The sequence below is a fragment of the Saimiri boliviensis genome, chromosome 3 (assembly GCF_048565385.1).
Source record: "Saimiri boliviensis isolate mSaiBol1 chromosome 3, mSaiBol1.pri, whole genome shotgun sequence".
Classification (NCBI taxonomy): domain Eukaryota; kingdom Metazoa; phylum Chordata; class Mammalia; order Primates; family Cebidae; genus Saimiri; species Saimiri boliviensis.
The window spans coordinates 45,438,600-45,457,909 of NC_133451.1; the positions used below are offsets into that span (position 1 = coordinate 45,438,600).

General features: G+C 35.1%; 1 protein-coding gene across 1 annotated transcript in view; it reads right to left on the reverse strand.

Annotated features, from left to right (window-relative positions):
* Nucleotides 1–3,177: 3,177 nt before the first annotated feature.
* The window catches only part of GABRA4 (gamma-aminobutyric acid type A receptor subunit alpha4), a 71,589-nt gene continuing 55,456 nt past the window's right edge, over nucleotides 3,178–19,310 (reverse strand). The window contains exon 9 of the mRNA XM_003933652.4: nucleotides 3,178–9,520. Coding sequence (XP_003933701.1) covers nucleotides 8,993–9,520 — 528 coding nt within the window. The 3' untranslated portion in view covers nucleotides 3,178–8,992. The remainder of the gene's footprint in view (nucleotides 9,521–19,310) is intronic.

Genomic DNA, 19,310 nt, shown 5'->3' on the forward strand with positions numbered 1-19,310 from the left:
CGTAGTTTTGTGCATGTATTTGCCAGACTTTTAATGCATACTGTAGAAAAAAATAAAAATGGGGCATAGTTGAAAAAATATAAAACAAATGAGTTCAGCAAAATATTGAATTAAAGAGATGATGTATATATATTAATACATGGAAAAAATCCTAACTGCATTTCACATTATGATACTCATATATAAGCTACAAAAATCAAGGAAGAAATTCCTATCAAATTGTGTAAATCCACTTTATCTCCATATTTCACATTATATTTTGCTGACACCGTTCATTTATTCTCTCTGATCACCCACACATACACCAAAATCCAAATGTATTATGGGCAGATATTTCCACAGTAGGTTATATCTTATAGCAACTAGATTTACATGGGATAAGTAAAAGTAATGAAAAGTTTGTTTTATTGAAAGCTGGATTAAATTTATATAGTAGAACAATTAAAGAAGACTATAATTAATTTTAAATTTTGTTAATATAGAATATATCCTGTACTACTTGTTTAACGTGACCAACTCTGTCATAGCTTGAGGTGTCTGATGACATTTCAAATATATTTGTGTAATTCTTTTTTCCAGGTTAGTATTTTCAACTAAATTAATGGTTTGGTGATAAAATAATACTCTTGCATATTTTAAATTCTTTTGCATAGTTCCATTTTTCCATTTTGAAGTGAAGATGTTTGTTTCTAGTAAAAGGAAAGGATACCATTTTATTCAAAATTTCTTTTATATTACACATGGGTATTCCTTTTATTTTTTTAACAGAAGTAATTAGTGGTAGAGAAAAGCTATTAAGACACCATAGGCATTTAAAAAATTTCCGTTAAATGTAGCATTATCTAAAAAGAACTTATAATTATTTATACATATAATAAGGAATAGATACTTTACTGATCTATTGATGAATTGAAGGACAAGAAACCATAAACAGTGTAATAAATTAGCATTTGGATAGAAATACATGACTGAAATATAAAGCCCAGGAGGGAAAAGAGAAACTAAAAAATGAAAGGGAAGCAATCTCATAGGCCAACTCTGGGGTTCCCCGACAGAAGCTAAAGAAGCTTGCAGAAATACTAACAAGGAAAACATTGATTGATTGATTGATTGATTGATTGAGATGGAGTTTAGCTCTGTCACCTGGCTGGAGTGCAGTGTTGAGATCTTGGCTCACTGCAACCTCTGCCTCCCGTTTCAAGCGATTCCCCTGCCTCAGCCTCCCGAGTAGCTGTGACTACAGGCACACACCACTACACCTGGCTAATTTTTCGTGTTTTAGTAGAGACAGGGTTTCACCATGTTGGCCAGAATGGTCTCAATTTGCGGACCTCATGATCCGCCCGCCTCGGCCTCCCAAAGTGCTGGGATTATAGGCGTGAGCCACTGCTCCTGGCCGAGAATTTATTTTTTATACAGGAGTTCTTTCTAACAGCTTTCTAGTCCTTCTTAATTTACTGAGGTGTCATATGGCTGGCTTAATCCAGATTGAATCTAGGTTTAATGTTTGATTCCAGTGACATCTGATATACAGAAGGTAAAAACCACGTAGCTCTGCTTGCTCTATCAGTAAAAGATACTCTGGTCAATCCCTGGTCTATTGGAAGTGCAAATAACAAATGGTGACTCAGTTAAAGATGGTGAAATAAAAATATTTATAATTCACTCCCCACCTATGAGAACCTCCAAAAATAACATAATGAAAAATTAAGAAAAAAATAAAAAACCGTATCTGTAATTAACAAGCAATTCATGACAAACTATAGTCAATAGTTTTTAAATAGGTAGACATTTGCACTAATAGGAGAAAGGAAATTGACTGGCATATATCTTGGGCAGGATGTAGATTTAAATAAGTATCATTATCCTGAGATGTTTCAAACAAAGACGGATTGTTTGAAACCTCCGTTAGATGGAGTGTAAATAGGCAAGAGAAAAACAAAATATGTCTTCATATAATTTCACTATATACTTTGAATAGTGGAATGTAGGGGTAAAGATAAAAATTCCGATAGCCTATATTTAAGAGTTGTGAACTAGCCTGCTGAATAATGCAGAATACTAAGTTTAACGTGGAGAAGGAGGAGGGACGAAGAGCAGTAATCACTAGCAATAACATAGAGAAAGTAAAACAGAGAGTTTTACACTGTGAACTACATTGGCCACTCAAATGTCAAAAATAGATTTAAAAATATGTTGCCTGGGAAGAAGAAAAAACACATAAAACAGATTTGGGCAGGTGGGCTTGAAACCTGAAATTAAATAGCTTCTGTGGGCCAATCTGACTCACCCTCCCACCACTTCCCACACTATAGTTCAGTAAATAGCTGGCTCTGCTCAGTGATTAATAGAAAGAAACCAGCCCAAAAACTAGGCAAAGGAGTTAAAAACTCAATGAAAAAGAAGATGAAGCTCATGCCAGAGAAAAACTTTTTCAGGAAATGGGGGAAGCATTTACATAAATAGTTCCCTATAGTCTTAAAAAAATATTACAGACATGATCTCATTAATAGAGAAAGTGAAAAGCTAAAAGAAGATATTTCAATTAAACAATGGTAAAAATAGAGAAAGATGAGAAGGGAAATGACAGTGATCAAGAAAGCAATGGAAAACAAAATAAACCATTATGAAGTTGAAAAATACATTAGAAGTTGCAAAATAGAATAATCGCAACTAAAAACTTCTAGGGTTATGGTCGACAAAAGTTAACAAAAATTTTATAGATATCAAAGTGATTATAAATAATAATGTAAATAGTAGAATAACTTATAATCTTTTGGGTATGGACCCAGTAATGGGATTGCTGCATGAAATAGTATTTCTAGTTCTAGTTCTAGATCCTTGACTTCGAACTAACCCAAATGCCCACCAATGATAGACTGGATAAAGAAAATGTGGCATTTTCTTTATCTTAGTGTATATACATCATGGAATACTATGCAGCCATAAAAAGGATGAGTTCATGTCCTTCGAAGTGACATGGATGAAGCTGGAAACCATCATTCTCAACAAACTAACACAAGAACAGAAAAACAAACACCACATGTTCTCACTCATAAGTGGGAGTTGAAGAATGAGAACACGTGGACACAGGGATGGGAACATCACACACTGGGGCCTGTTGTGGGTTGGGAGGCTTGGGGAGAGATAGCACTGAGAGAAATATCTAATGTATATGTTGGGTTGATGAGTGCAGCAAACCAACGTGGTACGTGTATACCTATGTAACAAACACGCATGCTCTGCCCATGTACCCCAGAACTTAAAGTACATTTTAAAAAGGAATACTGTAAATAGTTATAGAGCAGGGGTCCCCAACCCCTTGATCACTGACCAGTACTTATCCATAGCCTGTTAGGACTTGAGTGGCACAACAGGCGGTGAATGGTGTCCATTGAGCATTACTGCCTGAGCTCTGTCTCCTGTCAGATTAGTGGCGGCATTAGATTCTCATAGGAGTGCATGCGAGGTTGTCAGCTCCTTATGAGAATCAACTAATGCCTGAGGATCTGAGATGGGACAGTTTCATCTGAAAACCATCCCCCCACACTCACTGGTTCTTCTTGCCAAAACAGTTGGGGACCACTGTATGGAGACAAAAGGAATTTGATATAATTGACATTTCTAAAAAAAAAAAAAATTTACTTAGACATAATTGCAGAAAAATTTCCTGAAATAAAGAGTGAAGCCTGGGATAAAAAGCACTGACTTTAAATTTCTTTCTATAAAGAAACACCGTCTAAATTTCAATAATTTCTTCAGTTTTACCCTCCTATTTTTATCTTACCTTGAGATAAAAGTCAATTTAATTTCTTTATTGTTTAACGGCAGCATATGTTATATTGGCTTCTACATTTATAAAATTGTGTCTTTTAACCAAGCAATCTACTCTTCTATACAAATGTATGCAAATATCATAAAATATTTATAATTTCTGGGTGGTAGAATTTTGAGATTGTTTTTAAATTTCTACAATGTCTATCTTTAAAAGTCATATATCACTTTTACAAATGACAATGACATCAATGTGGTTAAAAAAAGAAGGAATAGACGACAAAGTTTAAGAGAGAAAAGAAAAATAAGTGATCTCAATTGTTCTACTACTCACTACCTCTAGATTTGTGACCCTCCAGTCATTGTTTACACAATAATGAGGTGATTTCTCTAAAACAGAAAAATAAGAATGTTAGTTTTCATCATATTATTCTTCAAGATTTTTAATAAATAGCCACTAGTCCTGATCAAATCCCATTCCTTAAGTAATTTACACAAAACTATCCCTAATCCAGGAGCTTTGCTTCTTTCCAACATCAACAACTCTCACTTTCCTGCATTCACCCTTCCCTCCAAACACTCTGAACTAACAATTTCTAGTTAGAGTTCACCTTGACCTTTCAAATCTTCATCTCTTCTGCCTCAGGTAGTGTTAAAATTATGCTTTTGTTTGTTTGTTTGTTTGTTTGTTCATAGAAGTGGGAATGGAGACCATAAGAACTCCAAATCATTCTACGGAATTTATCTTAAGATCAGGTCTATGAAGTCTTCTCTGCTATCACTCTTGTTCCTCTCCCTCAACAACATTAATAAGTTATGGGCATCTTTTATCCACCTCTAGATCAGTGCTATGTGGAGTAATTTCCGGGCCTGAGGCAGAAGAAAATATTATTACTGCTGATCCTATTAATTTATTTAAAATTTGTGTATTCTGCTCATCATAAATTTTTACATTAATTTTGATTGTTAAAAAATATTGATTTAGATATTATGTATCTTGACTATTGAATTTTTGGTGTCCCCATATATATTTGTGCCTGAGATGAGTATCACCCTAGTTTTGGCACTGCTCTATTTTACGGAAGCAGTTGTTACACCCTATCTTCTCTGCCAGACTCTGACTACCTGCAAGGAAAGGGGTTATTTTTATTTTTGTATATCTAAAAATCAGCACAGTACCTAAACTGGGCAGGATCCCATTTAGTGAATAAAAGCCCAGAAAATCCCAGAAAAGAGAAATAACCAAGAGTCTACAGTATTTAAAGAATACAATCTTCTCTAGGGAAGAATACACTTAATATAAATGAGAGATATTATATATATTTTTGAGGGTAAGGAAACCTTAGTTTGAAGCTACCCATGAACTCAATCAAGCAGTAGAACTAAATTTTTGTCCATAAACACTTATTTTTGGTGGACAGTATTCAGTGTTTTTATTACAAGAGTATGCTTGTATTTACTATGAGAATCAGAGAATATGAAAATTGAAAAGATCTTAGATATTACAGAATCTACCTCCTCCCTGTTATAAATGAGGAATCCATCCTAGAGAGGTTAAGTGACTTGTCTAAAACCACAAGACAATCAGGACCTGAAATTAAGTGACCCATCCGCATACCTGTTGCCTTCTACTGGAGACTATTCACAAATTTAGAAGAGGAGACCATTGAAAACAGCAATGTGGAGAGTGGAGATTTTTTTCTAGGCGAGGAAGAATTGACCAGTTCATGGGTAAAATAAGCCACAAATAAATTGTTTATGCATTGTTTGAAATGGGGTCACTGTTAAGATGAGATTATTTTAAAATGACTTTTCTTTTTTTTTTTTTTTTTTTTGAGACGGAGTTTCGCTCTTGTTACCCAGGCTGGAGTGCAATGGCCCGATCTCGGCTCACCGCAACCTCCGCCTCCTGGGTTCAGGCAATTCTCCTGCCTCAGCCTCCTAAGTAGCTGGGATTACAGGCACGCACTACCATGCCCAGCTGATTTTTTGTATTTTTAGTAGAGATGGGGTTTCACCATGTTGACCAGGATGGTCTCGATCTCTCGACCTCGTGATCCACCCGCCTCGGCCTCCCAAAGTGCTGGGATTACAGGCTTGAGCCACCGCGCCCGGCCGACTTTTCAAATTTCATTCCAACCCTGTGATTTTATCTTTGTCATTTAACTTCTCTGTGACTCATATCATCAAAAAAAGGGTGACTCTACTCTCTACCTACTTGAATACAAGATTTGTGAGGTCCAATTTAAAATATACATTATTCAAAGTACTATGTATATGCACAAATGCAAGTCATTTTTAACTGTGGATTAATCAGGTAAATATATTTTTAGACCTAGTCATGCCTAGAGGAAATCGAAATTATGTAGCAGTTAGTGGCCAACCTAGACTGCAGATACTAGGTCCTGAATGAAACTATTCTGAATTTCATCTTTAAAAGAGATATGTAAAGGTACCATTCTCAGCCAAAATTATTATTATTCACAGATAACCAGAACTTTGGGTGCCTCTAATTATTCTTGTGAGATTTTCTAATACTGAAACCTGACTGGATCTTTACAAAAGTGTTTGTACTTTATGTACCTCTGGGTTGTTGGGAAGATAGAAATGATGACCAAAATAAAAAGCACTGAATGAATTTGATGAAATTCAGTTAAGGAAAGCAAACAATATAATATTATTATTACCATATTATTATTAACATTGTGTGCAAATGCAATAATTTATTTTTATAATGATTAGGCTTTCTGGTTAATTTTTCCTTCAAATTAACAATTAAGAATCCTTGGTTAATTTTGTTCTTTCCTGTTTTTGACCAGCTGATTTATTTTTAATACTTCATAGGTAAAGGTAAAAAATATATATATATATATATATATGAGTTCACCTGGATCTCTGGTCTACAAATATAAAATCATTTCTTTTTATCTCTTTAAACTCTGTAAGATTTGTAGAATAATTTTTTTAAACAAGGCAAATGAATTATTTCTTAAGATAAGCCAATAGATTAGCAAAGAGTACAAACAGTAAGTGTTCCTCACCAAAAAACAAAACAAAACAAAACAAGAAAAACAAAAAACAAAAACAGTCTTTTCATCAGAAGAGTGAACTATCTGTTTCTAGCATAGTTCCTGGAACACAATATGCTCTGAACAACTATGTAGTGAATGAATTGTGCTTCCAGCCACATTTCTAAGCATTGTCCTTAAGGCCAGAAATCTATTCACATTCATGAAATAATTTATGATAAGCTTTTTTGTACAAGTACTCTTTATTAAATATATACATATATACAGATGTTACTGGGCCTAATTTTACTAGAATAAATTTTTAAATGTGGGATTTGGACTGGGTGATTTCTACAGTATCTTTCAGCCTTAAAATGTGTTGATTCTATGGAATACCTAAAGAAACAATCAGGAAAGAGTTCTCAGATATGACTTACAATTAATATTTGGCATTTGCACAATTTTCAGGTCTCAAAAACAATCATTACAAGGTAATGTAGTAAATGAAAAATTGATGCCAATTAACTACTGTTGCTTCATTTCCAAAAAATAAAAAGAGAGAGAGGTTTTGTCTGCAAGGTGGCCATTTCTATCAATATGTTCCCTAAAACACCTAGAACACATTCACTCATCCAGTCCAAAGCAGATAGAGAGAAGCACAGAAGAAAATCTAGAGGTAATATGACAAAAACCAGACCTGGATTAAGCTGCACAGACAGCTGCAAAATTTTCAATTAAGTTGTTAAGCCTACCTAATGAGAAAGAAGTCAGTACATGAACACCCTGATAAATTGCGTAACAGAGTCAGTGGCATCCCATCCCACAGCTATTTTTTCTTTACTCCTTTCATTTGCCACTCTTTTAATTTTAAAACATTCACCTTAGTTCTATAGCCTTAACAAAACTCCCAAAAAACAAACATGAAAACTGCCCAGAATTACAGAGCTATGGACACAAAAGCTCTTCAAATTTAGCATTTCACTAGCTAATATACAGATCTATGCTGGAGAAAGCACCTGAAAAAGCCTGTGCTGAGTTACTATATCTAATGATTCTGGGATTCAGATCAAACTCTATTCTGTGACTCTAATCAAATTTGAGACTGTTAATCTATTAATTCTTACAGTGTCCAGATTTTTACTTTCAAGTACACAATGCTTTTCACTTACAAAACAATCTGTACCACTTTCTCATCTATTTTGAAAACCAATTGCTGAAGCTGTACTAACATGTACTTATCTCAAAGTGGCTATGTGAACAAATATACCTATTATCCACTATCAGTATAGGTGGAAAAAATATTTTGAATATGTTGTCAGACTCTAAATAAATGCCCTTCACTAAAGAATGCAATGTCCTCTGCTAGTTTATGGTTCTTTGGCATGCATTGACTGTTCTACTTTTTAAGTAATATTGTAGGTAAAGGTGCAAGAGCTTTCCTAGAGAGACAGTTTCTAGCATAGTTCCTGGAACACAGTAGGCTCTGAATAACTATGTCGTAAATGAATACATAACTGAATGAACTACTATGAAAAAGAATTCATACAATGAGTTAAACTTTGGCTTAGAGCACAAAATTTCAAGTCAACTGTTAACTACTGTTTGGCCAACATAAGAAAGGGAACATATTTCCTCTGGTCTATGTCTTAGTTCTTGATGCAGCAGAGATTTTACTCTATTGATCAGTGTTTATGCTATTCCATTTCTTTTTGCCAATGTTTCATTTAACAGGAAAATTTATTTTCTTAAAATTCCTAAGAAGATCACCAAAGGTCACTGCATATGACAACTAATAAACAATTCTGGTTAAGGGCATTGTCACTGGGAAATTTAGGATGGCAGGTTGATATTCATGGGGTAGATTTTTTAAATGTCATAATCTGTTTTCAAATATCAATGAAAAAATATGCACCACATGTCTCTAATAGCTCTATTTCTCTTATCCCAACTTTCCAGGATGGAGTGTACTCTATCTAATTGAATGCCGAGTTCTTTTAAAATCATTTTTTCTGAAAGAAAAAAAAAAAAACATAGTTCACTTTTTCACTGAGGAATCAATTAAGTCTCCCAATAACTGGCTTATATCTTTAAATGGAAAAATTACATAGAGTTTTTCTTTTAATAAAGAATATTTGTTTATATTTAAAAACATTTAAAAAGACATTCTGCATTTTCGTCGTCTTTTATAGCAAACTAGTATAGCAACAAAATTACATTAGACTTTCTGATTTCTCCATAGTGTCCTTTGATAAATAAACAACCCAATAAACCATGTTAAATGCCCCAAATGTGACTGGAAAGAGAATACGGGCATATTTGTCTATTTTACTTGTGCCAGATCCAGAAGGTGGTGGAGCCGATGGAGGAGGAGTAGCTGACAACTTCCCAGAAGCCCCTATGGTATTAACTGTGGTCTTAATCCTCTGCAGTCTTGATCCAAACACATGACGAGTAGAAACAGATCCAATGGAAGCCTTTCGAGACATATATCCAGTTCGGCTAGAAGGAGAAGTGGATGGAAGTGCTCTTGCCGCAGATATGGTTTCAGCTGCATTTGCACGGCTGAATGGGTTTGGACTGGAAGCTAAGTAAGACCGAGGTGTGCCTTTAGAAGATTCTTGAACAACTGTGGAAGATTTCCTTGAATGGTTTCCCACCTCAGTTCTGTTGCCAACATCAGATTCGGAGTGAACCAAAGCATTTGTTCTTTTTCTCATGTTCAAATTGGCATTTGTATTCTGAAAAGGTATATGAAAAAGTATATTGGTTATATAACTTTATGCAGATTTGTACAAATTTAAAAGGATTGAAATACTTAAAATTAGTGATTTCCATGAAATAAACCTTTATAATAATCTGTAGTCACCTTGATTTTAAAAAGCTTTAAAATACATAACTAAAAGATAATGTGGACACATTTGAAACTTTGAATCAAAGATCTATTTCAAAATATGGTGTATTCTTATAAATAATTGGACTCTAAATTACAGAAAGAAAGAGTACTAAGTTATTAGAACTATAAGCTGAGATTATACTTAATTTCACTTTAGGACTTAACGATCATTGATGCACAAGTTATTTGTTCAGTTTTATTGCAAATAATATCCTGTATATGTCAGATACATTTCAAAATTTTCTATTTGTTTGTTTTATAAACAGGGAGAACTATTCCTAGTCATGTACAACAGAATACCAACAATAACAATTGTCCATATTTACATAACATTCCTTTATTTAAAAATGAAACTGGCCAGGCACAGTGGCTCATGCCTGTAATTCCAGCACTTTGGGAGGGCAAAGTGGGTGTATCACCTGAGGTCAGGAGTACGAGACCAACCTGACCAACATGGAGAAACCCCGTCTCTACTAAAAATACAAAAATTAGCCGGACTTGGTGGTGCATGCCTGTTATCCCAGCTACTCAGGAGCCTGAGGCAGAAGAATTGCTTGAACCTGGGAGATGGAGGTTGCAGTGAGCAGAGATGGCACCACTGCACTCCTGCCTGGGCAATAAGAGAAAAACTATCAAAAACAACAACAACAAACCCACCCAGGTGCAGTGGCTCATGCCTGTACTCCCAGCATTTTAAGAGGCCAAGGTGGATGGATCACCTGAGGTTAGTAGTTCGAGACCAGCCTGGCCAATGTGGTAAAACCCTGTCTTTACTAAAAATAAAAAAAAATTAGCCGGGCATGGTGGTGCATGCCTGTAATCCCACCTACCTGGACAGCTGAGAAAAGAGAATCACTTGAAGCTGGGAGGTGGCAGTTGCAGTGAGCCTAGATCATGCCACCAGCCTGGGCAACAAGATTGAAACTTTATCGCAATTCAAAAAGAAAATTAAAAAATCCAAAAACTTTGATTTCTGAAACCTTTGAATTTACTTTCATAAAAGGCATAGGTAATTTTACACATTATTATAAAATTTAACAATCCTGACACATTTCATTTTTTACCTCAATTAATAATGAAAATACAAAAAAAGTTAATTTAAAAAAGGTTGTATTAAACTTATGAACAGCATCAACAAATAGTTGCATAAATATCTGAATTTAAACTATTAACCAGTAAAGAGTATTAAATCGAAATACAATTTACTGGTTTTCATCAAATAATTGTATTTGTAAAACAAGATTATATTTGAAGAAAGTTGTGCAGTAAACCACTAAAATTCTTAAAATATTGACAGTCACAATAAATAACTACATACATAGTTAATTATAGATTCTCCACGCTAATGAGGGATAGCAATTTCTCAGATGATCCCCCAAATAGTCATGTCTGACTCTTTAGAATATACTACGATATTTTTGCAGTAATTTGTCCTCTCTACGTTTATTCTAAGCTATGTTATGGTTAGATGATAATTACTTTCCATAACCATTTCATAAAGCAGATGATGAGTGAAAAGATGGAGAAATAGAGGAGAGAGAAAGAAGAGCAACTCATAAAAGGGTGATTGGAAGATGCCAGTCTCAAAGGACAATTCACAGATACTAATATATAAAGTGGATAGATTATATACAATTAACTGAGCTCTCACTTAAGATGTAAAGGTTTGCTCTATAAAAATAGTCTTTCTTAGTACACTCATCTAGCATGTTTAAAGTTCAATTCATGTCTCATAAATTATGATTTCAAGCTTGCTGAATAGAAAAGGAAATACAGCCTCACAAAACAGAGCCAATGTAGACTCTGAGAGGTGCAGAAAGCATTCATGTCAGCTTGGAGTATTCCCCCCACCTTTTTTTTTTTTTTTTTTTTTTTTGAGACGGAGTCTCGCTCTGTCCCCAGGCTGGAGTGCAGTGGCACGATCTTGGCTTACTGCAACCTCCACCTTCTGGGGTCAAGCAGTTCTTAAGCCTCAGCCTCCCAAGTAGCTGGGATTATAGGCACTCACCACCACGCCCGACTAATATTTGTATTTTTAGTAGAGATGGGGTTTCACCATGTTGGCCAGATGGTCTTGATCCCTTGATCTCAAGTGATCAACCCTCCTCGGTCTCCATCTTGGCCTCTTAAAATACTGGGTATTACAAGCGTAAACCACTCTACCTGGCCAGCTTGGCGTATTCTTCTAAGCAGGTTGCAGTTGAAATAATGAGAAACTGTAGCCTAACATGATACACTAAATTTGGGTGGAGAATATTGAAATCAAAATTGATATCCATTTTTAAGCTGAAGAACCAATTATTATCCTGCACTTTTTCTTTACACATAACATTATAAATATCATCTAATTACTCCTCAGATTTTGAATCTCTTCAAAATTTCTCTTCAGAAAAGGATAAAAATTAATTGATTATCATTGATCCTAACATGTTATACACATGGTGAATAATATAAAAAAGAACAAGGTAGTGCCTTAAAATTTAAAGAGCATCTATGATCATTGGCAAGGAAACATACATACACACATGATACAGTAAAAAAATACAACAAAAGTAAAATATATTCAGGAACCAAACTATGACCAAATACTGAATATCCCAAGAGGAGAAAAAAAGAGTAAAAATGATAAATGTGACAAACAGGAAAGAAATACATTTTTTCAAATATCTGATAATTGCATACTGTCTTTCACGCAGCATTTGGTAGAGTACTTAGAAGTGCCTGTCTTCATAGTACAGAATAAATAGCCCCAATCACTGCTCTGGTATTGTCTAATGAATTTTGAAAGCAAGAGTTGAAAGAATCAAACTGACTTCAAGTAGCTTTACTGTCCACCAAAACAAACTATTAAAACATTTAAGTTCTTTGGTTCTAGACCAGTACCCTTCTGGAATGTCCTAAAATCTTGTGACTTGTGTTCTGTATAATAGACTTGCTTCAAAAATGACACCAATTCATTGCTTCTCTCCATATTCACGCCCTCCATATTCATGCTGCATACTAATGCCCAGGAGCTTACCCTCTCCTGATTCATCCAAAGTTGGAGTCTATTTTCCCATAAGCTGCCTAATGACTTTCTTTGTCCAACAGTATGTGGTAGAAATGATAGTTTGTCATTTCCAATTCTTAACCTCAAGAGTTCTTATTTACACTCTTTCTAGAAACACTGCCAACCACCGCCATAAGAACAGGTCAGCCTGGGCTAGCCTGCCAGAGGCTGAGAGATCATTTGGAGAATAGCCAGTTATCACAGTGAGACCATCCTAGAACACCCAACAACCAGCTGACACTAAGTATATGAGTGTTCTGATAAGAGAAAATGAGCTGCCCAAGGAAGTGTAATCAAGATCAATAGAATTCACAGTTGATCCATAGACTGGAGAACATTTAAATATTTATTGTGTGTACCAGAAGTATCTGGTCTTTTGTTATGCAATGTAACTGTTTCAATAGGTAGTACATAGATGTGTTAGATCAAAGTCCTGATGGGAGGTGTTGCAAAGCCCTTGAGAGGGGAAGTTCCTCAGACACTCTAGGATACTCAGAAGGTTGGCCTGCCCTAACTCACAGAGGACCTTTAGGGGGCACTGTTGCCTAATCCACACACTAGCTAAAGGTCCAAGATATTTTGCTCTTCACAATCCCACTCTCAAAGCACTACACACTGGGGTCCGTTTGGGAGAAATGGGGGAGGGGCGGGACGGTGGGGAGGTGGGAAGAGATAGCATGGGGAGAAATGACAGATACAGGTGAGGGGACGGAAGGCAGCAAACCACACTGCCATGTGTGTACCTATGCAACAATCTTGCATGTTCATCACATGTACCCCAAAACCTAAAATGCAATAAAAAAAAAAAAAGAATTACAATATTTTAAAACTGAGAGAGATTTCAGTGATCAGCTTATTCCATTACCTCATTTTCCAGTAGAGAAAAGTAAGAACAGAAGGCTGCCAGTAGCTGGAAGTCATACAGCAAGTTACTTTGTATCTGTTTGGCCTAATTGTAGACGTTCTCTACTCACAAATGGTGAGGAGGCTTTAAACAAAGTAACAATCTGCACCTATTTGAGTCAGTCAAGTATTTAAAATAGTCAGTATAATGTTAAGGAAAATTATACAAGACTTGGACATCAGAAAAAAATACAGCATGTCCTTTCAAGGTCATAATAGGGTATTGTTTAACAAGCCTACTCAAGGATTATTAAATCTCTAGAATATTTTAGTTGAGTTTGATTTTGCTATTTAATATTTGATTAGAACCCAAACACTGTTAACATACTCACTTGTGGATTCCTGCCTAGTACAAAACATCACCAAAGGTTATGGTTTTATTGCCTTGTAAGACATTAAACACTTCTGTATTTAAACTACCAGTCTTATTTTACTTTTTCTTTTTAAAAACTGCCTATAAAAAGCCATTCCTCAAAAAGATTTTGAACCCACTTTACCGCCTAAGTGGTTCTCTCATTAATTAATAATCGAACAAATCTTGGGAGTCCTGTCCACTCATTATTTGTATGTCATGTTTTTGACAGTTTGAAAACTATATTCTGATGATATCTACTATTTGACATGTTATAAATATCAAAAAAATAAAAGCTTAGATTTGAAGAGTATGCATAGAGAAAGAAGAGCGCATAAGCAAAAATAAAAAGAATCAGTCTAAAGTGGCTAGAAAAAGGAACAATGTAAGAGACTTTTTGAGAATGGGGGAAGCAGTATAATACCCAAAAGATTACTGTCTGCAAACAAAAATCAAGTATTTTTATTCCAAATTTAAAAGAAGTAATGAGCTAGAGTATAAAGACTGTCTTGGCTGGGCGTGGTGGCTCACACCTGTAATCCCAGCACTTTGGGAGGCCTCAAGGTGGACGGATAATCTGCGGTCAGGAGTTCAAGACCAGTCTGACCAACATGGTGAAACCCTGTCTCTACCAAACATACACAATTAGCCGGGCATGGTGGTGTATGCCTGTAATCCCAGCTACTCAGGAGGCTGAGATAGGAGAATCACTTGAACCCTGGAGGCAGAGATTGGAGTGAGCTGAGATGGAGCCACTGTCCTCCAGCCTGGGCAACAAGAGTGAAACTCTGTCTCAAATAAATAAATAAATAAAATAAAGACTGTCTTATCAATCATTGTAGATTAACACACACAGTAGGCACCTACTTCATATTTGATAAATTGCATTAAAATGGATATCCTATAGAATCAAGATCGTTTTTCAAATTAGAAAGTGTCAAACACTTTTATCTGATCTCCAATTTATTATTTCTTTGTCCATGGAACACATCTTTAGAATATTGCAGGTAGTCCCTAAGGCATTTAAGTTATCTTGACTCAATCCCAAGTCCCACTGAGAATGCCTTAGAAGTTTTAATATTCTATATTTCATGTTCTACATAAAGGAAAGAGGAATTCGACTGATTTGAGACTTAAATCATTGCTCTCTGCCAAGCAGTTAAATGACATTCAAATTCTTTTTGTAGTTATGTCTCAAGTTCTACTCTGTTAAAAGGAGTCATTTTCCATAATAACAAACCACAAAAGGAATAAGGTGTCTTCTGGCCTATCAGGCACAAGATTCACTAAGAATAATCACACAGCCTTCACATTTTGGTGCAACTAATGAGTCAGAGTGATTCCATCATTATTTAGCTGATGCACAGTGGTTTCAAACAAGAAAAAGCACCTAAGCTTCATTTGAATTTAAAAAATGATTTAGTTTGAAATTACTTTGTCATTAGTCACAATAGCCTGAAGCAAGAAAAGAGATGTGAGGTGGTAGATTCAAACATTACCAACAAATTAAAGCAGCGATAGGCAAACAGGAGCAGATCCAAGCAATTCGTCAATCATGACTGTGATCTGACACAATTTCTAAATAATTTTTATCAACTGCAAAAAAAAAAAAAATACATCTCAATTTATTACTCTAGCAGCAATGAGATGAAGTGACTAAGATTAGATTTGCAGAATGCAGCCAATTACATTCATATTGCTTGCTTGAGAAGCTAGTGAAGTTTAATAAAATATAATTTAACCCTTATAAATTAAAAACTAACAAGACTAATAATGAATAGGTTTATCTTCCAGAATATCAGTGAGTCACATACAAAAAAAAAAAATAGAATCCAGTAATGTAAAGACATTTATTCAAGGCCACTTGAACAGGACTTCATGGGTAAGCCACACATCTTATTTAATAGGGAAATAAACAAGCATGGTAGAGCAGCTAAAACTAAACTGCAAGGTAATGATTTACTGAGGACTATCAAGAGCATTTTTAGAAAGTGCTACACATAGAAATTTTTAACACTTCACCTCTAAATAAACATGCTAAATATTTTATAAATAATTACCAAGGGATTCTATCATATGTTGAGCTCCAAAATGTAGAAATGAAAATGCTGAGTTCCCTATTTATTGTACCTAATTTTCTCCCAATGTTGCCATTTAATTCAATGTTTGTATTTTCATAAGCTATAGAAATATTACTTTCAATATCAGGCACTAGAATAAACTTTTGTTTTCCATTTGGGATTACCAGAAAAGAGAAATCTTAAAGGATTCATTCATTTTTCCTTTACATATTTAGAGTCGAGGGTTTAAAACATTAACATTTCTTTAAGATATATGACTTTGTGGTTACTTTTGTTTCATACTGATTCCTAGTGTTTCTTTTTATTTGTAAATGTTTTGTGTAGCAGATACAAAGCTCCAGTGGAGGAAATCACTTTGTTAGAGACTTCATTAGTCAGAGCAGAAGTTCTCAGCTTAGTTAAGCAGACTTGTTCAAATGCTACTTGAAATCATGCCAGGAGCTGCTTTCATCAATACCGCCGACATAACCCTGGAGAGAAAGGAGTGCAAAGGACACTCCACTCACTTTTTCTAAATACAGATACTAAGCTAGTTGAATCTTTTCTTATCCAATGTAGAAAAGCTGTATTGTGGTCATACAAAGTGTTTATAAGAATAATCTGAGACTAGTTAAAAACTCAAAGTCTCAAACAGTGATGTAGGGATGTAGGGATCAGAAATTGAAAAATACTTGCTAAACAGTTACAATGTTGGCTCCCAAATCAGACAGAACTGGATGCAAATACTGAATTTGTCATTTACTAGCTTTAAGATATTAAGCAAGTTATTTAGCCTCTCGAAACCTCAAAGTCTTTGCTATAGGACTAATAATGGTGTCTTACTCCTAATAAATATATAAGATAATGCATGTAAGGCACATAGCTCAATGCCTGGCAAATAGTAGGATTCAAATGAATATTATATAGAAATAAACCAGCTGAGGAAACATAATAAGATTCTGCCTCAAAAAGAAAATGATACATCACAGAAATAAATAATTACAGGAAACAAAATTTTAGAAAACAATATTATACATCTATGAAAATATGGCCATCCTGTCTAATAATTAGCAAAGCAAATGATCACTGAAGGAAAGAATACTGTATGATGAAGTCAGTCATGGAAATCATGTTGCTGGTGAAAATGAGAAACAAATACAATATGCAATAGCAAAATAAAAATACATAGTAAGGGTGAGAATTAACAATAGAGTAAACCTTATAACTTATCATAAGACATATAGGAAAAAGCTCTTTAGGAAACAGTAGCAATATCAACAACAGCCAAAACAATGGCTAACTTTTACTGAGTAATTCTTTTGCAGCTGGCACTCAGCTAACATGCTTTTAACTGAACTAGCTACTACACCTAATGTCAGGTAGCATGTAAGAAAGACTATAGCCACAAGTGTTTCATTGTCTAAAATAGATGTGGGTTATATTATAAGGACATGTCGTGTACTATTCTATCAGATCACTGTTTCTTTCTGGGACTTTACCAACTATCAGTAAAATCTAGAAAGTGGTCATCAAGGAAACAGCACAGATTGACGAAACCGTTGCAATCCCAACCTACAAGAATATTCATGTCTCATTATGTTATGAAAAGACATACCAATAGCATTGGCTCACTACAATATTGGCAATCCACTTTGGCTGGCATACTTTCTAAATATATTGGAATATTTAAAAGAAATATATCTGTGAATCTATAGGTCTGGCACTGTAGTGTCACTCTTCTTCCTTTAACTCTTATTTCATTACATAAGTCAAAAGGAGTTTCTTCAACAGATGAATTGTAAGTAGAAAATGAGACAGGGAAAATGTGGCACATATACACTGTGGAATACTATGTAGCCATCAAAAACGATGAGTTCGTGTCCTTTGTAGGGACATGGATGAACCTGGAAACCATTATTCTCAGCAAACTGACACAAGAACAGAAAATCAAACACTGCATGTTCTCACTCATAGGTAGGTGTTGAACAATGAGAACACATGGACACAGGGAGGGGAGCATCACACACTGGGGTCTGTTGGGGGAAATAAGGGAGGGACAGTGGGGGGTGGGGAGTTGGGGAGAGATAGCATGGAGAGAAATGCCAGATATAGGTGATGGTGATGGGGAGGAAAGCAGCACATCACACTGCCATGTGTGAACCTATGCGACAGTCTTGCATGTTCTTCACATGTACCCCAAAACCTAAAATGCAATGTTTAAAAAAAAGAAAATAAAGAAAATGAGGCAATGTGGCCCACCAGACTAGAGATGGCTACAAATACCAAAGTTCAAGAATGCAAACATTAAGAGGTTTTACCCATCACTATGGAATGAAATGTGTTCTCCCAAATTCATATGTTGAAGACAAAACTCTCCATGTGAGTATATTGCAGATAAGAACTTTAAGGAGGTGATTAAGGTTAAATGAAGTCATAAATATGGAGCCTTGTCCCATAGAATGGTACACTCATAAAAGAGAAAGGAATACCAGATTTCTGTTTGTCTTCTCACCATCCCCACCTTTCTCTATCATGTGGGGACACAGTAGGAAGACAGCTATCTGCACGTCGCTACAGGAACCCTCTTCAGAACCCAAATCCTGCTGGAACCTTCAGATTAGACTTTCTAGCCTCCAGAACTGTGAGAAATAAATTTCTGTTGTTTAAGCTAGCCAGTCTATAGTATTTTGTCATAGCAACATGAGCAAACTAAAAGAATAAACTAATGTCAATAAAATTAAATTCAAGATACACAAACTTCCAAAATTGCTAACTTTTTAAATAGAAAACACAAAACAAACAAAAAAACACCCAAACAATCTTATCACTCTTTCTTCTTTCAGGTATTTTCTTTGTTTCTACTCTGTTCTGTCGGTCCTTCTTTACTGAGTAGGTATACTTTTCTGGTAACCTCTAAATTTTAGATAGAACCAAAAACCATACAGAAAAGCTAAAATACTTTTGACAAAAATTAAGCATTAATTTCTTTTGAATAGTTTTACTTGTGGTTGAAGAGAGAAAATGCTTTCATACCCACTAGGGGGCATCTACATCCTCTTCTTAATTGGTCAAAATTACCTTAATAAGATTTCTTTAGGTAACTCTTGAGTTATTTTCAGCTCCTCTTCACCCACATTAGAGGAAGTCAGTTAACTGGAGCTTTTATTTAACCTCAGAGTTTAGACTTAGCTCCAGCTTCTTCAACCACCAAATATTTTTCCCTGAATATTTTCACCTCTCAGCAGGTTATGACTCACCCATAATGTAAATA